General features: G+C 43.0%; 1 protein-coding gene across 1 annotated transcript in view; it reads left to right on the forward strand.

The window, feature by feature from the left end:
* Positions 1–2,717: 2,717 nt before the first annotated feature.
* The window catches only part of NSMCE2 (NSE2 SUMO ligase component of SMC5/6 complex), a 23,771-nt gene continuing 371 nt past the window's right edge, over positions 2,718–26,117 (forward strand). The window contains exons 1-5 of the mRNA XM_085883497.1: positions 2,718–3,023; positions 10,241–10,347; positions 11,429–11,579; positions 21,581–21,666; positions 25,922–26,028. Of these exons, the coding sequence (XP_085739623.1) occupies positions 2,897–3,023; positions 10,241–10,347; positions 11,429–11,579; positions 21,581–21,666; positions 25,922–26,028 (578 nt within the window). The 5' untranslated portion in view covers positions 2,718–2,896. The remainder of the gene's footprint in view (positions 3,024–10,240; positions 10,348–11,428; positions 11,580–21,580; positions 21,667–25,921; positions 26,029–26,117) is intronic.

Here is a 26,117-nt window from a genome sequence, read left to right on the forward strand (position 1 = left end):
GAGAAGCACTGTTCAGGAGAGGTTTATAAGAAGATTTCAAAGTCACTCATTACCCCTTTGAGTATGGGGAAATACATAATGAAGAAGTGGAAGACATATCATACCACCCAGACTCTACGCAGATCAGGTTGCCCATCCAAACTCAGCAGCCGGGCAAGCAGGAAACTGGTTTGTGATGTCACTGCAAACCCAACAATGACTTTGAAAGATCTGCAAGCCTCTATGTCCGAGATAGGCAACAGTGTTCTTCAATCAGCAATATCCCATTCCCTTCAAAAAGCTGGCCTCTATAGACAGGTGGCAAGAAAGAAGACATCACTGAAAAAGACACATTTAAAAACTCATATGGAGTTTGTGAAAAAGCACCTGTATGATGCTGTGGGCATGTGGAAAAAAGTTTTGTTTTCAGCAAAGACAAAAATTGAACTTCTTGCTCTAAATTCAAAGTGTTACATCTGGTGCAAAACGAACACTGCACATCACCCAGTCAACATCAGCAAACCCAACAATGGTTAATGGTTTCAGCGCTCAAGATCTCTGACCTTGATTTTGCAGATGATGCAGTCATCTTTGCAGAGACTCTGGATATCCTTTTGGGAACCCCCAAGGTCTTGAATGAGAAGTCGGAGCCACTGGGATTATGGGTTTCCTGGGTCAAAACTAAGATCAACGCTTTCAATGACATCTTGGATGCTACTATCTTGTCTGTACGTGTTTTTAGCGAGGATGTTGAGGTCATGGAGAGAGTCACTTACCTTTGCAGTGATTTTCATGTGTCACTGGCTGTGGGACAGAGGTCAATAGACGTCTGGGTCGGCTTGGGGAGTCATGGATTCACAAGATCATGGGGTGTGGCGCTGCCGGTACCTGTGTGGGAGGACGAAAGTCCAAGTCTTCAGATCCTTGGTGCTTCCAGTCTTGCTCTATGGATGTGAAACTTGGGCTCTGACCAGGGATCTTAGATGGAGACTTCATTCCTTTGGTATCAGGTCTCTTCGGAGAATCCTTGGTTATCGCTGGTTGGACGTTGTGTCCAACGAGCGGTTGCTGAGAGAGACTCAAATGAGATTTGTTACCTGCATAGTCCATGAGTGTCAGCTGCGGCTGTATGGACATTTGGCTCGTTTTCCTGATGCTGATCCTGCTCACCAGATTCTCTGAGTGAGGGAGCACCAGGGTACAAAAAGTACCCAGGTGATGTCAAGTGCCCTTCTCTGTGTTGTACTCCACTCTCCTCCATTCCTCACCCATCCACTCTCCTCCACTCATCACCCATACACTATCCTTCATCCCTCACCAATCCACTCTCCTCCATCCCTCACCCATCCACTCTCCTCCATCCCTCCCCCATCCACTCTCCTCCATTCCTCACCCATCCACTATCCTCCACTCCTCACTCATCCACTCTCCTCCACCCCTCACCCATCCACTCTCCTCCACCCTTTACGCATCCACTCTCATCCACCTCACTACCCCTCACCCATCCACTCTCCTCCACTCTCCTCCACCCTTCATCCGTCGTCTCTCATCCACCTCACCACCCCTCACCCATCCACTCTCCTCCACTCCTCACCCATCCACTCTCCTCCATCCCTCACCCATCCACTCTCCTCCATCCCTCACCGATCCACTCCCCTCCACCCCTAACACATCCACTCTCCTCCATCCCTCACCCATCCACTCTCCTCCACTCCTCACCCATCCACTATCCTCCACTCCTCACCCATCCACTCTCCTCCACTCATCACCCATCCACTCCTCACCCATCCACTCCTCACCAATCAACTATCCTCCACCCTTCTCCCATTTACTCTCCTCCATCTCTCATGTTTCCACTCCTCCACTCATCACCCATCCACTCTCCTCCACTCATCACCCATCCACTCTCCTCCACCCTTCACCCATTCACTCTCCTCCATCTCTCATGGATCCACTCCTCCACTCATCACCCATCCACTCTCCTCCACTCATCACCCATCCACTCTCCTCCACCCTTCACCCATCCATTCTCCTCCATCTCTCACCGATCCACTCTCCTCCACTCATCACCCATCCACTCTCCTTCACTCCTCACCCATCCACTCTCCTCCACTCCTCACCCATCCACTCTCCTCCACTCCTCACCCATCCACTCTCCTCCGCTCCTCACCCATCCACTCTCCTCCACTCATCACCCATACACTCTTCTCCACTCCTCACCCATCCACTCTCCTCCACTCATCACCCATCCACTATCCTCCACTCCTCACCCATCCACTCTCCTCCACTCCTCACCCATCCACTCTCCTCCACTCCTCACCCATCCACTCTCCTCCATCCCTCACCCATCCACTCTCCTCCATCCCTCACCCATCCACTCTCCTCCATCCCTCACCCATCCACTCTCCTCCACTCCTCACCCATCCACTCCTCACCCATCCACTCTCCTCCACTCCTCACCCATCCACTTACCTCCATCCCTCACCCATCCACTATCTTCCACTCATCACCCATCCACTGTCCTCCACTCCTCAACCATACACTATCCTCCATCCCTCACCCATCCACTCTCCTCCATCCCTCACCCATCCACTCTCCTCCACTCCTCACCCATGATTTCGTGATAGATTGAGTTCATGTGATGTTGATTTCGAGCTTGCGCAGGTTTGATGGCGAAATTGGTTTTGTGTTTTCTTGTGCTACTTTCCTGTCCACGGCAATGTAGTTCGCGGTTGTGTTTCAGACGGTAATTCCGGTTTGTTGCCTTTTTCAGACATTGGGCTCTGGAAGAGCACCAATGGAGTTATACAAGTGAAAAGTTGTACGGAACCTGTTTACTTTCAAAACCTGACTTACATTAAGTGAAGCCTCCACGCAGAAGTAAAAAGGACTTCAAACTGAGTGGAGATTGCACGGAATGGCGGGTTCAACGCAATCGACGATCGAAGACGACGCTTTGTCCTCATTACGGGAATATCAACGTGATTCGGAACATATGACCGAGACCCTGACCAGCGTGACCCTGGATTTCATCGAGTATAACGGTTTGTGCTTCCACAACCGCACGACACGACACGACACGACACTACACCAACACGTTTTGTTTCGGTTTAAAAATATCAGGCTTGGTTTTGGTTCGGTTAAAAAATCTCCTCAGGTTTGAATTTGTTTCGGTTTATAAATCTCCAGGTTTGGTTTTGTTTCGGTTAAAAAATCTCCTCAGGTTTTGGTTTTGTTTCGGTTTATAAATCTCCAGGTTTGGTTTTGTTTCGGTTAAAAAATCTCCTCAGGTTTGAATTTGTTTCGGTTTATAAATCTCCAGGTTTGGTTTTGTTTCGGTTAAAAAAATCTCCTCAGGTTTGAATTTGTTTCGGTTTAAAAATATCAGGCTTGGTTTTGGTTCGGTTAAAAAATCTCCTCAGGTTTGAATTTGTTTCGGTTTATAAATCTCCAGGTTTGGTTTTGTTTCGGTTAAAAAATCTCCTCAGGTTTGAATTTGTTTCGGTTTATAAATCTCCAGGTTTGGTTTTGTTTCGGTTTAAAAATCTCCTCAGGTTTGGTTTTGTTTCGGTTAAAAAATCTCCTCAGGTTTGAATTTGTTTCGGTTTATAAATCTCCAGGTTTGGTTTTGTTTCGGTTAAAAAATCTCCTCAGGTTTGGTTTTGTTTCGGTTTATAAATCTCCAGGTTTGGTTTTGTTTCGGTTTAAAAATCTCCTCAGGTTTGGTTTTGTTTCGGTTTAAAAATCTCCTCAGGTTTGGTTTTGTTTCGGTTTAAAAATCTCAGGTTTGGTTTTGTTTCGGTTTAAAAATCTCCTCAGGTTTGGTTTTCTTTCGGTTTAAAAATCTCCTCAGGTTTGGTTTTCTTTCGGTTTAAAAATCTCCTCAGGTTTGGTTTTCTTTCGGTTTAAAAATCTCCTCGGGTTTGGTTTTCTTTCGGTTTAAAAATCTCCTCGGGTTTGGTTTTCTTTCGGTTTAAAAATCTCCTCAGGTTTGGTTTTCTTTCGGTTTAAAAATCTCCTCAGGTTTGGTTTTCTTTCGGTTTAAAAATCTCCTCAGGTTTGGTTTTGTTTCGGTTTAAAAATCTCCTCAGGTTTGGTTTTGTTTCGGTTTAAAAATCTCCTCAGGTTTGGTTTTGTTTCGGTTTATAAATCTCCTCAGGTTTGGTTTTGTTTCGGTTTATAAAACTCAGGTTTGGTTTTGTTTCGGTTTAAAAATCTTCTCTCGTTTGGTTTTGTTTCGGTTTAAAAATCTTCTCGCGTTTGGTTTTGTTTTGGTTTAAAAATCTTCTCGCGTTTGGTTTTGTTTCAGTTTAAAAATCTCCTCAGGTTTGGTTTTGTTTCGGTTTAAAAATCTTCTCTGGTTTGGTTTTGTTTCAGTTTAAAAATCTCCTCAGGTTTGGTTTTGTTTCGGTTTATAAATCTCCTCAGGTTTTGGTTTTGTTTCGGTTTAAAAATCTCAGGTTTTGGTTTTGTTTCGGTTTTAAAATCTCAGGTTTTGGTTTTGTTTCGGTTTAAAAATCTCCTCAGGTTTGGTTTTGTTTCGGTTAAAAAATCTCCTCAGGTTTGAATTTGTTTCGGTTTATAAATCTCCAGGTTTGGTTTTGTTTCGGTTAAAAAATCTCCTCAGGTTTGAATTTGTTTCGGTTTATAAATCTCCAGGTTTGGTTTTGTTTCGGTTTAAAAATCTCCTCAGGTTTGGTTTTGTTTCGGTTTAAAAATCTCCTCAGGTTTGGTTTTGTTTCGGTTTAAAAATCTCCTCAGGTTTGGTTTTGTTTCGGTTTAAAAATCTCCTCAGGTTTGGTTTTCTTTCGGTTTAAAAATCTCCTCAGGTTTGGTTTTCTTTCGGTTTAAAAATCTCCTCAGGTTTGGTTTTCTTTCGGTTTAAAAATCTCCTCAGGTTTGGTTTTCTTTCGGTTTAAAAATCTCCTCAGGTTTGGTTTTCTTTCGGTTTAAAAATCTCCTCAGGTTTGGTTTTCTTTCGGTTTAAAAATCTCCTCAGGTTTGGTTTTCTTTCGGTTTAAAAATCTCCTCAGGTTTGGTTTTGTTTCGGTTTAAAAATCTCCTCAGGTTTGGTTTTGTTTCGGTTTAAAAATCTCCTCAGGTTTGGTTTTGTTTCGGTTTATAAATCTCCTCAGGTTTGGTTTTGTTTCGGTTTATAAAACTCAGGTTTGGTTTTGTTTCGGTTTAAAAATCTTCTCTCGTTTGGTTTTGTTTCGGTTTAAAAATCTTCTCGCGTTTGGTTTTGTTTTGGTTTAAAAATCTTCTCGCGTTTGGTTTTGTTTCAGTTTAAAAATCTCCTCAGGTTTGGTTTTGTTTCGGTTTAAAAATCTTCTCTGGTTTGGTTTTGTTTCAGTTTAAAAATCTCCTCAGGTTTGGTTTTGTTTCGGTTTATAAATCTCCTCAGGTTTTGGTTTTGTTTCGGTTTAAAAATCTCAGGTTTTGGTTTTGTTTCGGTTTTAAAATCTCCTCAGGTTTTGGTTTTGTTTCGGTTTAAAAATCTCCTCAGGTTTTGGTTTTGTTTCAGTTTAAAAATCTCAGGTTTTGGTTTTGTTTCGGTTTATAAATCTCCTCAGGTTTGGTTTTGTTTCAGTTTAAAAATCTCCTCAGGTTTTGGTTTTGTTTCAGTTTAAAAATCTCGGGTTTTGGTTTTGTTTCAGTTTAAAAATCTCCTCAGGTTTTGGTTTTGTTTCGGTTTATAAATTTCCTCAGGTTTTGGTTTTGTTTCAGTTTAAAAATCTCCTCGGGTTTTGGTTTTGTTTCGGTTTATAAATCTCCTCAGGTTTGGTTTTGTTTCAGTTTAAAAATCTCCTCAGGTTTTGGTTTTGTTTCGGTTTAAAAATCTCCTCAGGTTTGGTTTTGTTTCAGTTTAAAAATCTCCTCAGGTTTTGGTTTTGTTTCAGTTTAAAAATCTCCTCAGGTTTTGGTTTTGTTTCAGTTTAAAAATCTCCTCAGGTTTTGGTTTTGTTTCGGTTTATAAATCTCCTCAGGTTTGGTTTTGTTTCAGTTTAAAAATCTCGGGTTTTGGTTTTGTTTCAGTTTAAAAATCTCCTCAGGTTTTGGTTTTGTTTCAGTTTAAAAATCTCCTCAGGTTTGGTTTTGGTTCGGTTTAAAAATCTCCTCAGGTTTGGTTTTGTTTCAGTTTTAAAATCTCCATGCTTGGTTTTGTTTCGGTTTAAAAATCTCCTCAGGTTTTGGTTTTGTTTCGGTTTAAAAATCTCAGGTTTGGTTTTGTTTCGGTTTATAAATCTCCTCAGGTTTGGTTTTGTTTCGGTTTAAAAATCTCCTCAGGTTTGGTTTTGTTTCGGTTTAAAAATCTCCTCAGGTTTGGTTTTGTTTCGGTTATAAAACGCTTTTCTTGTCCACCCCCATCGTGGTTCACAAGGTGTATTACGTCATCTAATTAATGAATGTGTTTTGTGGTGCCGAATTGAGTATAACGGCGACTTTGAGGCCGCAGATTCGTTAAAGGTGAATCTGTCATGCAGTATGTACAGGGAAACACGTACAGGTGGAGCAGATCCGTGATTCTGGCACACAATACTGTAGGTTCGATTTTTAGAAAGATACCGTGGCATCTTTAACTCTTCCATGTAATGTACTCGATATACAGGGACGAAGGCTCTGAAGTGGGAACAACAGGTTTAATTCTGGCACAGCATGGGCGGGTCACATGACTGCTTAACCACACCCTGGTGCACCCACATGTGGATGCATTATCATCAACTACTGATACATCTCATCTTCCCCCCTTTTACTTATTTATTATTATTATTTTCTGTTTTTTTTTTTTTTTAACAAATCAAGACGCTCAGGAGGCTTACACGAGCTGATCTTCTAAGGGCGAGTGAAGGGCTGTCCTTGCTTGCAACTGCTGTGGGTTTCTCAATAAGTTCAGGGTCAGGAAGTTCAGGTACACTGATGGGTGAAAAACTTTCATGAGGAAACACCTCAGGTTCAGATGCAGGTGGTGTTATTACAGGAGTGGGTGACAAAGGCATTTGAGCCGGTTCAATGTTTGCCTCCCCATGCCGTAACCTGAGGTGGACAACATGTTTACACATGCATCTACAATCACACAACTTCACAACAAACATCGTTTCACCAAGCTGTTTTTATTCTCTTTCTATAAAAACGTTTTTATTCACCGTTTTTATCTCTTCCTCCCGTGGCGCCTTGTTTGCGAAGCCACATCTGCATAATAAACCACGTCACTTCTAAATGAACGTTTCGGCTGCTTAGTACTGGTGAATATCTCTCTGAGCATAATAGTCCGTTTGCCACCCGTATATGTTCTGTAATCAACCTTGTTGTAATGAGAAGTGTATTGTTTTTTTTTATGGTTTCATACTCACATGGGTCTATAGAGAAAATTTGGCTTGGTTGCCGGAGCGGCAACCTTGGGGAACTCCGCTAATTTGCATAAATCCAAGATGGCCACCACGGACGGGGGTGGGATATAACTTTTCAACCAATTAACTTATAATCACATGTGATACCTCTTTTCCGTATAATTTTGACCCGAGGAATCGATTTCTGAGGTCAATTTTGTGATCCGGGGATAAATTCAGGTCAAGTTCAAGGTCATTTTCGGCCAAAAATGAAATAATATAATCATGAAATTTTCAGAGCGATGGTAGTCAAGCGTTTATTCATTAACGGCGATCACTCCCATTCATCAGCAGAGCCGAATGCAAGATCAAGATGTTCAGTTTCCTCATCATCTTCCACATCTGCTTCTCCTTCCTCTTCAACTTCATCTTGGTCTTCGTCTCCTGTCTTGAACGGGTTGAAGCATGCGTCACTACAAACACAAGCGCAGTACACAGTGCATGATATCTTTCCATGGTGACAGCTGCAGCGTTCAGTGCCGCACACCTGCACCGCACTACATCCATGAGATCTTGGGGTCCTGGGGGCTGATCGGAGGTTGCTGGAACTGGGGTGCCATCTTTTATTTCGTGATGTCAAGTTCAGGTGGAGCCTGCTGGTCAGCAAATTTTTGCGAGTATGGTCTGCATCCCTGGCTTAGCGTGGCCATACTCCAGCATACCTGCCGGATGAGGTTGCTGGAATTTATGTGAGAGGACATTGGTAGTGCGTCGACCATTGGGTGTGAATACCTGCAGATCGAAGTTGTCAAACCACGCGAAGATGACGCCAACGGTTCTAGACAACCCCATGAACTGGTGGAGAACCTGTGCCTTGTCACCTCGTAGACGAGCGGCCGATTTTCGGAATCTCAGGGCCTCATCGTACAAGGTCGTGAAGCCATGCTCATGAAGGAGTTTGAGAAGTTCAGAACTGCCGTGCCGGTGCAACAGTTTGACGGCCAGTCCTAATGTTGTCTGATTTCTGGTACCTGTAACGTGATTCTGAATTGACTGGCTCAGGCTCAGAGATTTCTTGGTCACTTTACCACTGGAGACCAGGTCTGAAACCAACTTCAACAAACTTGGGCTAGTCGCCTTGATTGTGTTGGCCTGTGTAAATCTGATAGGTCGTAAATGGCACTGTTGTCCTTGACCGACCGTGCCTCATGCTTGGTCTGCCTCACCACGGAAGCAATGCTCCTCTCATCCATATCGTCTCCCCTAACTATCTTGAGACTTTTAGCAACGGACTCACAGAAACCAACAATGGTAGCACAGCCATCTACCCGAACAACGATAACATCCTTACTCATGCAGTCAGTCAACTTGTTAAACATGTCACATCGAGCGAGCTTGCCACCTAGATCCGAGTACAGGGAATGCATTTCAACACTATTCCATATTCTGGACCTATCTCGATTCATGTACTCAATGACTTCCTTCAGAGCATTTACACCTGCACTACCAGTTGGCAAATTAGCATATGTGGGGACTTTCGTGAAACTGTTATAGCAGCGGACGTGGTACTTGCACTCAGCAGAAGGTAGATCAGAAACAAAAGCAAGGTGTAACTTGACCCTTTAGTGACATCATCATTACGCTGCTCAGCAACATCAAGGAGCATATCTTTCATAGTTGGGAGTGGGTTACGTTCTGTGTCAAAACGTTCTTTGGTCATACACTCACGAACGCGGTCCCATCTTTCTGGGTGTCTATCATCAATGGGTAAACATTCCTCGCTACAGAACATACAATCACGTTTGTACTCAAACACACCTTTGTCAGCTACCTTAGTACGAGACCTTGTAGTTGTCCTTGCACCCTCATCTTCAGCCTTTCTTTTCTGTGACTTTCTCACTCTCTCAATTTTCTCTTTTGATGTACAAGTACAGTAGCAACCTTTGTGGCAGGCTATGCTTGCCGTATCTCCACCAACATCAATAATGTTCTGTAGCTTAGGCTGCAGGTCCCCATCTCCACAGGATTTGGCGCACGAGATGAGCTTCTCGATCCCAATCTCAGTGAATTTGGTTTCTTCTCCACCTCCGGAACAAACCGGAAGAAGACACCTTGAGTCAGCCATCGTATGTTTCTCTGAAAAGAAGAAGAGGTGAGATTAGAACAATGGGATCGCTCATCAACTATCGAGTCGGAGTGATCTGCAGTTGATGCAGGGGTCAAAAAGTTTTAAACCCCTCAATAGTCCAAAAATGACATTGAACTTGACAGTTGACCCCAAACCACACAACTGACCTCAGAAATTGATTCCTCACCTCCATCTGTGGTGGCCATCTTCCATTTATACAAATTATCAGAGTTTCCCAAGGTTTCCACTCCAGCAACCAAGCTAAATTTTTCCTATAGACCCATGCGAGTATGAAACAATCAAAAAACTATACACTTCTCACAACAACAAGGTACTCAACCTGGCAACTGGCCTATAATAGGAACCTGTTTTGGCGATCTGTCGGGTAAATTATCGATTTCTAAACCAGCTCTGTCGGGTAAATTAACGCTCACCAGGATCAATTACTTGCGTCTTAAGGGCAATCCAGCCATTTGAGTGCCATAATTTGGTTTTTTACAATTGCAATGTGATGGGTTATAATCCTGACCTGTTTGCGCCCCTTGCGTGAGTTCCTATAACTCAGATTGGTGTCCAACCAGCGGTCATGTCATACATTGTTTATGCATTTTATCGACATTGAGAAGAGGCGTCTTCACAGCCCTGGTTTTTCAAACTGTTCTTTTCTTACATTTTCTTTGTCATTCTTTGTATGAAGTAATATGGTTAGTTTTATTTATTTTATCCTTAACTCAACATTGCAGTGTTTTGTTTTCATTCCGTTTTTTTATTTTCTTTTAATGTTTCACTGTTTGTTTTACAACAGTCGACCCTTCCAGGATTAAACAGATGGAATCTGCAATGCTTACACAAGCCTTGGTTTCAACTACAGTAAACCGTTACATTGAGGCATTGGAGGAAGTAAAGAATGATGTATGTATTGGTTCACGAGTCAGTAAGTGACCACTATATTCATTATGTGTGTGTCTGTCTGTCCCAAGCATAGCTCCGTGGGTTTTGATCCGATCCTGATAAAATTTGGGTGGGAGGTTTATATCATTATCTAGTTGTGTCTTCCTGAGAATGGGCGTCTGCGCCCATTATGGGCAGAGCCACGCCCCAAAAACATGTGTTTTTAGGGGGTAGCCGGTTTCAAGTTACATCTTCTTCGAGGGGGTTTGTCGAATCTGGCAGGGGTTTTGGTATTTGGTTAGCCCAATGGCACCTGCATAACCCCACGGAGCTCGATTTTTCATTTTCGTCACAAGGTTACGAACTTAGAAAATGTCCAAAAAAATCAATAAATTGGGCATCGACCTCCTCGGGTTTTCAAATGTTTCAAATGAAAGTTGCTATGCAAGTAGTGCTCTTCGAGTACTACAACTTTCATCATTTACGTTTTCCCGATTCCCGCCATAAAAAAAAAACATAATAAAGGCGAACTACGTTTAGGATTTCGCAATTCGTGGTCAATTTGTCGTGCTCTTCGATTACTACAACTTTCATCATTTACGTTTTTCCAGATTCCCGCCAGTTTGCCCGTGGCATCCCCTCGAAGGTCAAAAAATAGAAAAGGCGAACCGTGTTCATTGCTCGTGAACCATCGCCGTCTCCAGACTTGTGAATTTTTCATTTCATTCTTGGACATATTTCCTTCTTCTTGATACTTCTGCCTTTTGCACACTGCAAAGTGCACCGTTCTCTTCCAAATTGTACCCAATCCCACTGTGCATGGGAGGCATGAAGCGAGGGACTAAACTGAAATGACTGAAACCCTTTACAGATTAAACGCGAATAAACACTTGACCTGTAGTTCGTCCCAACCATTTGACAGCTTTTAAGCATTATCACTTATGGTCTACCATCTTGTTTATAAAATATAGAAGCCAATATGTACCAAAGCCTTTTTGTCCAGAGTATGGCCTGTTTGAGTCATGATACAAATAGTTTATATGGTTGACTTTGTAGATGAAATCCTTATGTAGTAAAGGAAACTTTATGTTGTAATCTTCAGATTCAGACTCTGCAGGAAACAGACCAATTCAACCCAGTGAGCAAGTTTAACGAGTGCTTGAGAGATGTGGAGTCTCTATCCGAGGAAGACATGAAATCACATCCTATCTACTTGCACTATTTGGAACAGCTACAAACCATGAGAGAAGAAGGTTTGTTTGTAAGGATACTCTCCTTGCAGGTGTATTTTTATCTTCTCATGTGATATAACTAGTTATATGTCAAGATTTATATTAGAGGGTCAAGGCTGGTGGAGAAGGTAAACGACAATTGGAAGCAGGATTACAGATTACCAAAGACCATGGTGGAGTGGGGTGCGGTTGGCGGTGGGGGTAAACCAGGAGGAAAGGCGGAACAATGGCCCGGAGAGGAATGGAACGGGAAAGAATCTGCATCTGTATAAGAGATTGAGGAGGTGCAAGGTTGGTGCAGGAGGTGCAACATGCCTGGTTTTGGCTGAATGGTAAGGGTGGCAGGCTTGGGATCCTTGGGTCCTGAGTTAAAATCCCACTCAGCTGTTGAATTAATACCAGGTGGGGATAACTCGGCCTGTCATCCTTCCGAGGTTGGCAAAATGAGTGCCAGCATGCTGGTATACTGTGTCGGAGTGGTGACCCATCCAGGATTGTGCCCAAAAGCCAAGGAGACTGTGTAGGCAGCACCAATGCTCTGCACAGAGTATGGTCCCAATGGGAAGTTGGTGAGCGCATCAGATCATGGTGGGAAACAAATTTGAAACATGGAAATGAGGACGAGACAATGGATCCAGGGAGACTGTTCCATAATTGAGAGAGAAAGAGAACAAATTAATGCAGGTGGTGGACAGGTGCAAGAACTTTGGAAGGGTGAGCAGATGAGGGTTTTTGTAGAATTGTATGCAAAGACATGGGGCTGGGATTGGTAAAAGCTCTGCTGCGGTATGATCCTGCCGACCATTCATCCTACTTCGTCCCACCGGTGACCTTCATCGCTATGGCCATTTTCTCTTGCTTGATGTGTTCTGCTGTGGTCACAGTCTCACCTGACACTGGCATATCCTTTGAGCACTGCCTGAGTCATGCAAGTGGTTTTGTGTGTTGTGGCACATAGGGGAAGATAGGTTTAGTACTTCTGGTTTCATGTCGTGTCAATTATTCGGAATATCATGCACTTGTGTAAATATGTTATCTTTGTATTTAGTAAAGAATGACTTGCCCCATGTTGCTGCCACTTTGTTGTGCAAAAAATCAGGTTCATTTAGGGTCCCTGGAGAGTTATGGAAAAGGCATCCACAACCATCCTTGATCATGTTGTGGAACGTCGGTCAAGGCCCTCACTCTCCCTCCAAATTCGATTTGCCAAATCTTTGCTCGCGAGCTCGCGAGCAAAATTTGCTCGCGAGCAAAATTTGCTCGCCAAATTCGACCAACCTAAGTACCCACACGGAGGGTAGACCGGGCGATCGCACCTCGCCGCAGGTCGACTTCGGACACGGGCCACTTAAGCGACCCGTTCCGTACTATCGGGATAACCGAGCGGTGTTATTCGTCGGCCTCGACGGTTCGATTAATTATCGGGCGTCTTTGCCCACGACCAACCCTTTACGTGAAGCAAGATGGGGATTCAATGAAAGAAATGACGAAGCGAAGCGGGAAAACAGTTCAATAATAAGCACATTTATTTCGCGATGAACGGAAAGCACACGTATACAATTCCACCAAAAGCACATGGAAAAGAAGAAGACAAAAAGCAAATGCGACAATGCAGATCTATCCGACTACGGGGCACTCGGCAACACTTATACAATTTTACTTCACAGACGGCGCTGACAACACATATTCCCAAAGCAAAAGAAAAGAGAACCACCCTCCAGGATGAGGGGGGTAGGCGGGCCTGGGGCCGAGACCGTGTCGGGCCTACCCGTCTGATGATGAGACGCGAAGTGGCGGTGGTGCCTCAACTCCGCGGGCCTCGCGGACAGTGTCTGGTAGGGGGTGGGAAGGGGGCCCCCTTTTGTCGCACTATCTCAGCGCGGGGGGAAACAGGAGGGGGTTGCTGATGCTCGGGGAAAGGAGGATTTCACAAAATCTCGGGTCCCGCGACGAGCGTCTCCACCACGACCTCGGTCGCGCCGCCGGCCTCTCCCTCCGCAGTTCCCCGAATCCGACGCGAGCACCCCCTCAACCGCCTTCGCCGCCGCCGCCTCTCCACAGCTCCGTCCTCTTCACTCCGACTCCGCGAACTCCCAACTGCGAACTGCCAACTGCGAACTGCTCTCTTCTCCACTTCCAACTCCGAACTCTTCCTCCTGCGAACCGCCCTCTTCTGACGAACGCAGTCGTTTTTATAAGCCCCGTGGCTTCGCTCTTTCATCTTTGACCCTCTGCCTCCGACCTTTCACCTCGCTCCCCATTGGCCCGAGGAAAAGTGGGCGTGAATGCATTTTGATCCATGAATTTGCATATAGCGACCGCCCTCCAACGCCCTGGAGGCGGGGCCAAACCGCGCCCTACACGAGTCCAGCATCGGTGCCCACGAGTGGCGCGAGATGACGGTGATGCGATGGTGGCGAGTTGTAAAGGTCGTGGCGGTTGTGGTGAAGCGGCGTTGTGGTTGGTGGTTGTTGTGATGGCTGTTGAGACGTGGTTGGTGGTGGTAATAATGGCGGTTGGTCCAAAATAAAGATAGTAAAAGAAAAACAGCTATCCTGAAGAGTCGCAGCCCTCATGAATGACATTTATTCCCTCTAGGCAACGGGTTTGGGCCTAACTACACATATACTTACCGAGATATCTCACCTAAGGGACCTAAATGGTGGTTTGCTAATTTGGTCAACCACAACAATATATATATATATATATATATATATATATATATATATATATATATATATATATATATATATATATATATATATATATATATATATATAATATTGTTAAAACCATTAAATTGCTTTCACAATCAGATGAACATGAATTTTTTTTTTTTCATTTGTGGTGGTCGGATATAATCATTGAGTGCCATCTATTTATTATCACACCCCCCCGGAGGGAGGGAGCGGGATATTGTAATCGTCCGGTTTGTATGTATGTATGTGTGTGTGTGTATATATATATATATATATATATATATATACATATATATATATATATATATATATATATATATATATATATATATATATATATATATATATATATATATATATATATATATATATTGTTATGGCTGTGAAAATTTGCAAACCACCATTCAGGACCCGTAGGTGAGATATCTCTAAGTACATGTGTAGTTAGCCCAAACCCGTTGTATAGAGGGAATTTATGTGATTCATCCGGGCTGCGACGCTTTGAGTTAGCCATTTTTTTCTGTTCTATCTTTATTTTGAACCAACCACGTCTCAACCGCCATCACACAACCACCTTAACCACCACGCCAGCCATCGTCACCAACTACAACCACGCTCCAACCCTCAGACAACAACAACAACGCCAACAGCCACGACCTTTACCTTCACAATTCAATCCCGCAAACATCGCATCACCGCCATTCCCAACGGCACCATAACCATCAACCCTCGCCACCGAAAACCCTCCACCACCTTCACCTCTCTCCTTCTACGGCCATTCCCGCACCACCTGTGAACACTGAACGTCGGGCTGTCTCGGGCCCGTTCGGCGATTTGGTGTCGAACGCATGGAGCCGCAAGCGCAAATGGCGACCTTTCCGAGGGAAAATTCGGATCAAAAACGCTACACGCCCACTTCTCTGTCCAATTAGCGAGCGCGGGCGGCTTGGCCCCGCCTCCAGGCGCGTGTGTGTGAAGTCATATGCAAATTCTAGGATCAGGGGAGGTTCACGCCCCCGTTTCCTCCTACCAATGGGGGAGCGTGGCTTTGCCCCCGAGGTCATTCTGACCCTAAAATTTGCATCTTGGCTTCTCCTGCCCGCCTATAAAAATGCGAGCGCAAGGCAAATTGACAGTGGAAGAGTCGGTGATCGGGGGAGTCGGGTGAGGAGAGTGTGGAACAGAGAAGAGTTGCAGAGAGAGGCGGGCGAGGGAGAGCGGTGGAACTGCATGCAAGGGAGCTCGGGTCTGAGGCAAGAGGACAGCGGTCGGCGACGAGGTCACGGTGTGGGATCGCTCGTCGCGGGACCCAAGCGAGCCAGCCACTCCCCTCCCCCAGGGCATCAACAATCTCCCTTTCCCCCACGCTGAGATAGTGCAAGAGGGGGCCCCGTTCCCCCCCCCCCCACCCCACACGTCGTGCCAACGAAACCCGCCAAGGAGCACGGAGTCGGGGCACAGCTGCGCGGCCACATTTGTGGCTCTCCTGCCAACGCGTCACGAGGACGCGGGTAAGACCCACCCGGCCTCGCGGACCTGGCCGCTCCTCCAGGTCACGCGCACATTTGGCCTACAGGCCTGTCTGCCTCCTTGTCTATGAGGGTGGCTTCTTTCCTTTGCCTTTGTGTAAATGTGTGTTGGCGCCGTCTGCGAAGTAGAACTGTATGTGTTGCCGTGTGTGCGCGTAGTCAGTATTAACTCTGTGTCGTTGTTGCTTTTATTGTTTTGGTGGCTTTATGTGCATTTTGACTGTATGGCTGTATATACGTGCTTTCCGTGTGCCGGGAAATAAATGTGCATTGTGTGAACTGTTTTCCCGTTTCGCTTCGTCTTTTCCTTTTAATTGACTCTCCATCCTGCTTCATGTAAAGGGTTCGTAGTGGGTGCAAAACGCCTGGTAAATAATCTGAACCGTCGAGGTTGACGATAACACCGCTCGGTTATCCCGATAGTACAGAACAGGCCGCCCAAGCGCTCGTGTCCGGAGTCGACCTGCGGCGAGGTACGATCGCCCGGTTTACCATCCGCGTGGGTACTTAAGGCCCAGTCACACCTTGACGTTTTAGCCAGCGATGGCAACGTATTAAAATTTATGTAAAACGCTGGCTTACGTTGAACTTTTGATGTTTTTTTTAAAGATTCAGACGTATTCATAGCGACTTGGTCTTATGTATAACGCATTAGTAACGGACACAGAACGTTTCGTTGTGTTATAGATAACTTATACCAACGAATGCTGAACCTGTTGTCGGCCTACACAACCTATGCCCAACGATAGTCTAACTTAGGCATAGCGCGTTGCACGCATCGCCGACGATATCGTGACGTAGCCTATTAAAAGGCTGACACACAACGATTCGAATCATAACTGCCGTAGAAATGGAAGTGTCAACATCGCAGTCACACCTTGGCGATCTTGCCAGCGTATGCCGACCGAAGAAAAATGTGTCTAAAACATTGGGGCACGTCAAATACGGTATGAGTAAGTTTGGTATACGTGAGTAGAACGCTAAAGTACGCTATCATACGTCGTAGTAAGTAGAGTACGTCAAGAAATTTTAAACATGTTCAAAATTTTACGACGTACTTGGCGTATGACACACGTTCCGCATGCGATGGGGATGTTGTACACACGATATGCGGACGCTTACACACGTCCACAAAGGCTACTTATAAGCTACTCATAAGTCGAAACACGTCGCGGTAATATCTTTTTTAAGCGAAACTTATTTCTAACTTGTGTTTGACGTGTTTTGAACCAATTCTTTACGTAGTCCCAACACACATTGACGTATGTAGACGTATTCCATTGACGTCTTCCGGTCGACAAAAAAAATAAATGAACGTATTTCTAACTTACAACTGCCATATAAAGACGTGTTCCCAGCGATTTTGGGAATTGGTATATAAAAATTGTGTTCATAAAAGGGGAACCCAACAGTGTTTTCGAGTCCTTTTTGAGTCGATGTCCATGTCAGCAGTAACAGTATTAGTATCAGTATTAGTATTAGTAGTAGTTTGTTCATGTTGGCAGTAGTCGGTGAGTGTGAGAGGGAGGGTGTGGGTTATGATGGATCCTCCTTGCGTCCGCGTGTCCATGGGTAGGAGACATCTTTGCACCATTGTTCGAAGTTCTTCGCGGCTAATTTTTTATCGGGCTTTTTCAACAATGAGCTATGGCTTGTTTTTACGATTTAGGTCTATTCATAACGGGTTGGACAAATGCACAATGAACTAATAATGTGCATACAGCGCTTCGATAACTTATAGATACGGTATACCAACGAATAATTATCGTGTAGCCGGCGTTCACAAACTATGCCCAACGATAGCCTAACTTATCCATATCATGCGGCAGTTTATCTTTGTCGGAGACGTGGGGTTTGCTATTCATAGGCTGCCACTCAACGATTTAAATGGCTGCATCTCCACTATTGAAAGTAGACGCTTGCGCTCAACAATTGGATTTTTTTTTACACTCAACTACTTTTAAACGGTACCACTCAGCTATTTTCATTGTTTACAATGAACGATTTAAATTGCTGTCACTCGCCTTTGTTTTTTGACGCTGGGGTTTGGAAATTTGAAGCGTTTCTTCTGAACGTGTTAAAATGCTCAAACTCGACTATTTTAAATAGACGCTGCCAATTGACGATTGGAATCATAGCCAAGCTGGACATCGAAGTGTGAACATCCTTGTCATGCCGAAGAAAAGTTTGAAGAATGCTGCAAATAAGTGTCCTGGCCGTGGCCGTGGACGCTGACGCAAGGACGATCTATTATACCGACGTCTTTCAGCCTATGAGTAACTTAAAAGTAACGTCTGTCGACATGTGGCAACGATTGCGTAACGAGCCAACAACACGTTAATCATAGGTTATAAATAAGTTTCGGGTACGCTAAACATTACCTCGGCGTGTCTCAACTTATGATTAACTTACAAGTAGCATATGTTGACGTCTGTCAACGATCGCAGGCCGTGCATACAACTTGTGGCCAGCGTAGCGGAACGTGTGAGTCATACGCCGGCATACGCCGGCATACGTCGTGAAATTTCAAGCATGCAAAAATTTGAGAACAACCGAAAAGTACAACGTTTAAAGCCAGCGTACAACGACGTATGGCAGTGTTTTTCAGCGTGCTCTCAATGTTATCAAAACTTACCCATAACGTATTCAACGTGTGCCAGCGTTTTAGAAAAAATTTTGAAAAATCGGCGTACGTTGGCTAAAACATCAAGGTGTGACTGGGCCTTTAGGTCGGTCGAGTTTGGCGAACAACCCTATCCTACGTGGGTGGCCGATTGGCACGATTGTGGTGAGGTCGAAAGGCCCACCCGTGACTGGCTCCGGGCGATAGTTCCCGGAGGGTCACGAATGAATTGTCCGTCCGGTGGGTGACGTGCCGCGATCCGAGTTACGTGGCCGTAAGCACGCCGGCGGGCGCGAATTCGCAACAAATATATATATATATATATATATATATATATATATATATATATATATATATATATATATATATATATATATATATATATATATATATATATAATACCACAAGGGGAAAACCAGAGATGTCAGGATAAGTCAATTTTGAAGAAACTGAAAAATAAAGTTTCAAGACTTTGGTGGACTGTTTTATAACTGTCATATAGATTTCTTTTCCAGTAAAAGAAAGAGTGATCATTGGCCGATCAAATTAAGCATGTAGCATTTGCCCAGCTTCTGTGTTATTTAATTTAAGAGCAAAGAACGAATCAATGTTGCAAACTGACATCACTGGTTATTCCCTTGTTTAATAATTGCCATGCAATTTTAACCCAGGATGTGCAGCAATTTCATGCTTGTTGGTTATTAGCATACATTACATGACTTTGGTGATCACAGATTATTTTTTTCAACATTAAACGGTCATTGTTTTTTTTGTTTGATTGGTGTTCAACGCCATACTCAAGGGTATTTCGCTTATATGACGACGGATTCTCTATTTCTTACTCCGTACTACTTAATATGATGGAAAACCGGGAGGAAACCAAGGATAAACCACCCCCGCGATAGCCGAAGTCACCTCATGTGACTCCCTCATATACCTAAGCAGGTTGATTGGGCAGTGGGTACATCGAATGAAGATGGGTACTCAGACGCGCTAACCATTAAGCCACGGCGTGGGTCCCATAAAAGTCACAAAGGTTTGACCAGGCTTGAACCATGATCTGCACCACCTCCGGAGCCCATGATATAACCAAATAGGCCATTGTCGTGCTCAGAGTTTATGCTGTGATAGTTTTACAACCTTCTAGAACTTAGTTTCTCAACTCTGAACATTATGAATGAACAGTTAACATGAATGACGCAGAAAGCCAATCTTATCTGAGTGAAAACTTTAATTCTAATACTTTGCAGAACACAAAACCTGTGATCAAAAATAATAGATCCATGATATGACCAAATAGGCTATTGTAGTGCTCAGAGTTTATGCTGTGAAAGTTTTACAACCTTTCATTTTTTAGTTTCTCAACTCTGAATATTATGGTGGAGCAGTTAACATGAATGAAAGGGAGATAACCAGGAGTAAAGTACTGACAACTCTGGGTTTCTACTTGTTCAGCTTTGACAACACTTGTTTTTTCATTGCATGGCTCAACTTTATACCATATAAATTATGTGACACCCCTGGTTATTTCTTAAAGTAATATTGTGAGAGGAAACCTTATGTTGCCAACTATTGGCAGGTGCAATAACCCTGAAATTTATAAAAAGTGACATCACCAGTTTTCCCCTTGTGGTCTTCATATATATATATATATATATATATATATATATATATATATATATATATATATATATATATATATATATATATATATATATATATATATATATATATATATATATATATGTATATATATATGTCAAAACCATTAAATTGCCTTCACAATTAGATGAACATGAATTTGAATTTTTTTTCATTTGTGGTGAAGTAGGATATAATCGTTGAGTGCCATCTATTTATTATCCCGCCCCCTGGAGGGAGGGAGCGGGATATTGTAATCTTCCGGTTTGTTACTTAAGAAATCTAAAGATTTCGTAAGTATATTGATGACTTCCGTCATCTGCTTGTGTGTTTGTTTGTCTGTGTGTGTGTGTTTGTTTGTAGGCACGATAACTCGAGAACGGAAGAAGCTACCAATGTCAAATTACACCACGTGATTCAGGAGGGTGATGGCTGGTGCTGATTAGATTTTGGTCAAAATCAGTCAAAGGTCAAGGTCACAGTGAGGTCAAACATTCGATTTTTGATGGTTTGGTGCAGCATCATCGTAGAAACTTCTGGTTTGCGTCGCTACCTTCTCTAGAGACAGCTTTTATTAAACAAGGTCAGAGGTCAAGTTGACGATTTCATAATACCAGTCTATGACTGCTTGTTTGTCTGTTTGTTTGTCTGTCTCTCTGTTAGCAACTTTACGGCAAAACAGCTTTAGCAAACACTATCGAATTTAATCCACAGGTGGGCAATGAACCTTGGATGACCCCATTAACTTTTGGCTCCAATTGGATCATAGGTCAAGGTCACGAAAATATCACAATTGTTTTTCGCTCATAACTTCGTCAAAAATGATCTGATTTACTTCAAACTAAGCTTATGGTGAACCTTATTCTATTTGTCACTTATAATCCTACCCATTCCAAGAGTGAAAAATGCATATTTGTGAAGATCGGTAGGGTCCGAAGTTTTGGGGGTCATGGTCATCGGTCAAAATTACATATTTTCCATTATCAATCAAAAAAGGTTAGGAATATGCGTGTTTACTATGGAAGACATATATCAAGTCCTTTATTGGCTTTCATTTGACACCATGACCTTTGACCTTACGTGGCCTTGAAAGGTCAAAATCATTTTACGGTCATAACTTCCTCAAAGATGGTTTAATTGACTTCAAACTAAGACTAAAATATTCCTTATTCTATTCCTTATAATCAATATTCAGGTTAAGGATCTATCAAATTAAAATTTGATCCCCAAAATAACTTTATGCCTTAAATGGGTGGGATTTGTTGTGCCTGGCATCACTTGTTATATATGTATTGTGAGAGGAATAAAGTCTGATTAAGGAAAAGAGGGGGAAGCACGAGAAAGTGAAGAGCGAAAGGGTTGGGGGGGTGGGGTGGGGAAAAGAGCTATGAGTAAAGGGTTGGGGGGGGGCACAAATTGGGAATTGGTTGTCATATTATTTCCTCATTGCTTGTGTAATAGATAGCCCTTGTCAATGTATTCTTAAAATGCCTTGTTTTGGACAGAAAAATATTGTCTCCTGTTTTCCAGTGGGAGTACATGCGGAAAAGGAGGACAATAACGAGGATGTTGCAATTTTAAAAAAGCAACGGGCTTTCACCTGTCCAATCACACAGGTAATGATGCCTCATTTCACAAGACCAGTAATCAATTCAAGCTTTTGGTAATTCAGCTGTTTTGGCATGTTTGGCAATTATCTTTGAGTATTGAGCTCATGTAGCTAGAATCCCAGGTTTAAATCACATGCACCATTTGTCCGGTGTGTTGTTATAAGCCCATGTATGTGAAGTGAAAAGCGGGTTAAGCAATTGGTTCACTTTGTCCGTCTGTCTTTGTTCTTATCCAACCTTGTCTGTCTACAGTCGTCAGTTTATAATGGAGGAAATACTTGATTTAAATTGAATATTTTATTTTGGGCATGAGTTGGAACAATAACTTGCAGTTTAGCAGTACTTTAGCTCTGAATTTGGCAAATTCCCAAGCACAAATCTCATCTTGAGCATGCATACGCAGAGAGGAGCAAGATATATACGTTTTTTTACTCTGTCTGTGTGGCAGTCAAACTAAATTGAAAATCATTTCAAACAGGAAACTTATTGTTTTTACGAACGTTGTAAAGGACACAAACAGCAGGCACAGTAAACTAATTTAACGTGTTAAATAAGGTGGTTTAAAGACTGTCCATCAATGCCAGTAAACACCATTTTGCGCTATCTCGACCAAGTCGCTTGTGCTCTCAGTGTTGGGGGACAATAAGATTCGGATAAAACCGCAGCTCATAAGAAATATAGACCGTGCTTGGAAACACAAAGGAAGAGTTTAAACGGAACCTTCCCATGTCCTTTTTAAAAATTATTATTTCCTCAAGACTTTAGGGTGAGGTGTTCTATGAACTCTCTAGTTTCTTAACTCATGAATGTAAAAGTGCATGGGTTTTATTCAAACCATGAGTCTGAACGGAAGATCTGATGCATTGAAAGTGGAGGATTGAAGATTTGGTTGCAGTAATGGTGATGTTCCACAACTGAAATATAAGCTGAACTAGTGCAGAGGTAATGATGTGACCGCTAAAGGTTGACTTCACTTCCTGTCATTGTCAGATTGGGATGTTGAATGCTTTCCTGTACTCACTCTCAATGTCTTCCAATTAAACAATCGATGTGTGGGTTTTCTTTTTTCAACATAATATAAATTATGAGATGCCCAGAACCCAGATGAAGAAATCTTAGTTTTACATTTTCTATGTGGCATATTTAGAGAAAGGTTTTTACGAAGGAGAGGAAAGAGTACTGTTACCGTTCCTGAAAGTCCCTGTAGTGTCCTTTTTCGCCTTTTGACTTTATTTTGTTGCCTCTGTATTTACTGTGTGTTCCTAGTTTGGTTTTGTTTCGAAATTTGTGCTATTTCTTGAGTTTTGTCAGTCTTGTCATATTAGGTTTCCCTGAGGCCTACCCGTCTTCCCGCCATTGTGCACGATTGTTTTTATTTGTATTTTCTCCTTATTACCATCAGTTTTTATTTTCTCCACTTTTCCCACCACCCTCCTTCTATCCTTCTGTTTCATGTCTTAAAATGTAAAAAAATACAAAAAACGTTACCTTTTCCCTTCTCACCTAACACCCCACGTAACCACGTGACCTCCTCTTCCGACTTTTCTTCCTCCTTCCTCTTTTGCCGACCCACATTCACCACACACCTTCACATTTTTTTTTTCTTCAACCTTTCTGTGATCTAATGTTGCCTAATCTTAAAAAAGGATTTTCTTTTTTTAATACATATTTTCACTTCTCACCTGACACCTCCCCTAATCACGTGGTTTCTCTTCCCTCTCTTCCTCTTCCTCTAACTTGCGCCGATCTACCATCTTCCCTCTACTTTAGTCGATCCACATTCACCATACTTCGTCATGATTGTTTTTCTTCAACCTTTCCTTTACCTAAACTTCCCTAATCTTTAAGAAAACAAAAAAAAAACTTCATTCCTTTTGCTTCTCACCTTACGCCTCCCTTCTCTACCCTTTTAAAATGTTTCTACATCCTCTTTCACATCTGTGGTTCTCTGTAATGTATCATAAGTAGCAGAGTACCTGCCCTATGGGTGGTCTTGTTCCAAGCATGCAACACATTCCTCTGACGCATACCTTTATTTGGGTGGTGTATCGATAAGTGACAGCCCTATATAGGAAAAGCAAATAACCTGGGTAACGTGCATGAAGCAAAAACATACCTTCTGCTTATAATTCAAAACACCTCACGACACTGGAAAATGCGGGGACTGTAATGCTGCACTGTAAATGGTTGATACTTGTAATACCCTCCTGCACCTAGAGGGGGCGCTACATTACATAGTACACATTTACATGGAGAATTTGCGTCCCTCCCCTAACCCCACCCCCAAGACCACCGGCAAAGATAAAAACACTCCTATACATTAATTATAACTCCTATACTTCCTTCAAATTCCCTGCTTTCCTTCCCAAAAGTTCCCTGTCGTGTCCATCTTGTATACCCTGTGTTCCCCGCCCCATCCCTCTCCCGTCCACAGATCTCGTGTCTATTACCCACTGTTTTCTGCTTCCCTCTCCTACCCTTCTTGTCTCCTGTTCCCCTTGTTATACGTTCTGTGTCTTTGCTCTCATTCGAGCCTCGACATTGTATGTTAAAAACAAAGAAGAATAAAACCCACCATCAATGTTACTTAACATCCTCAACATGCATGTATCCGATAAATTGGCATACACAACTTTGTTACTGTTACACAACACAACACAACTGTTTGTGGTGAGGATGTTGAGGTCGTGGAGAGATTCACTTACCTTGGCAGTGATATTCATGTCTCTGCTGGCTGCGAGTCAGAGGTCAATAGACGTCTGGGTCTGGCCTGGGGAGTCATGGATTCACTGGATCATGGGGTGTGGCGCTGCCGGTACCTGTGCGGGAGGACGAAAGTCCGAGTCTTCAGGTCCTTGGTACTTCCAGTCTTGCTCTATGGGTGCGAGACTTGGACTCTGACCAACGATCTGAGACGGAGACTTAATTCCTTTGGTACCAGGTCTCTTCGGAGAATCCTTGGCTATCGCTGGTCGGATTTTGTGTTCAACAAGCGGTTGCTGAGAGAGACTCGGATGAGATTTGTTACCTGCATAGTCCGTGAGCGTCAGTTGCGGCTGTATGGACATGTGGCTCGTTTTCCTGACTCTGATCCTGCTCACCAGATTCTCTCAGCGAGGGAGTCTCATGAGTGGAGGAGGCCAGTGGGTCGACCACGTGCCTCATGGTTGCAACAGGTTGACCATCATCTCAAGGAGATGGGGATGGGCCTGGCATCTGCCTGGAGGATGGCCAGACGGAGGCCCCTGGAGTACCGGCGGAAAGTGGACGCAGCGACGTGCTGTTCTGGCACATGCTCCCATACCTGACCTGACCTGACTTTGTTAAGATCTTTACTTTTTGTTTTGAAAATTTGACTCAAGTAAAGTTTTCTAAGGATTTTCTCACTGCAATTCCATATTTTCTTCAGTGAAACTCGATCAGACCTTCGGTGGTTCACTTGGGATTGTTAACTAGAAAATATTGTTGGGACTGTAATAAAATACGTTTTTATTCCACCCTCAAATTGTTCATCACAAACCTGTTCCAAATTGTCCGCAATCTGTCCTCGGTTTTTCTGCTCCCGCAAAATCTCATCTTTTGTATAAAATGTGGAGTTAAATTCCTGACTTCTTCACGACTGTTAGAAACATCCTGGAACGTAACACTTGATCATTCAGCATGGTTCTTTATTCTGCACTTGTTAGCGCGACCTCCCTACTTTGCTGTACACATATAATGTAGTGGCATCATCATGAAGCTTGTCTTCATCATTTGTTTCCAAATTTGGTTGCATACCTGTTCCAATGATTTGTACGCAGATGGAATCAGGGAGTCACCTCATCGGTGGGACCAGTATGTATGTATGTATGTACAGCAAAGGCAATACCTTGAAAAATAGATGATGTTTCAGTGAACATTCCTTGAGTTAAAAAAAAACATTTTGAATAAAAGATCCACATCAATCTTGAACAACTCTTGTATAATTGTCAAGAGTGGTGGCCCATTCAAATTGATGGATTATAATTGGCAAGAGGTCACTGTTCAATTGCTTATCCAACATTTGATCGTTTTTTCCATAATCATCTTAGATTGTCGAGCCTGGCTGATATTTTTCAGACCAATTAGCTGTTTCAATTGGAACAAAATATATATATATATATATATATATATATATATATATATATATATATATATATATATATATATATATATATATATATATATATATACACTTTAATCCATCAGCTGTATCCTGATTGTACTCATTTTATCACCCCAGGTTACCATAAAACAGCCGGTAAAGAACAAAAAATGTGGACACAACTATGAAGAATCAGCAATACGAGATTTGATTCGCTTGAAGCACAGAGATAAGAAGAGAGCACAGTGAGTATAAATGCTCTTTGGTTGGTGGTAAAGTTGAGGCTGGCTCAGAGCCACATCTACTTGAGATATTTTATGGTGAAACTAATATC

This window comes from Eptatretus burgeri, chromosome 5 (genome assembly GCF_056783735.1).
Source record: "Eptatretus burgeri isolate ZD-2024b chromosome 5, Ebu_testis_v1, whole genome shotgun sequence".
In the NCBI taxonomy this organism is placed as follows: domain Eukaryota; kingdom Metazoa; phylum Chordata; class Myxini; order Myxiniformes; family Myxinidae; genus Eptatretus; species Eptatretus burgeri.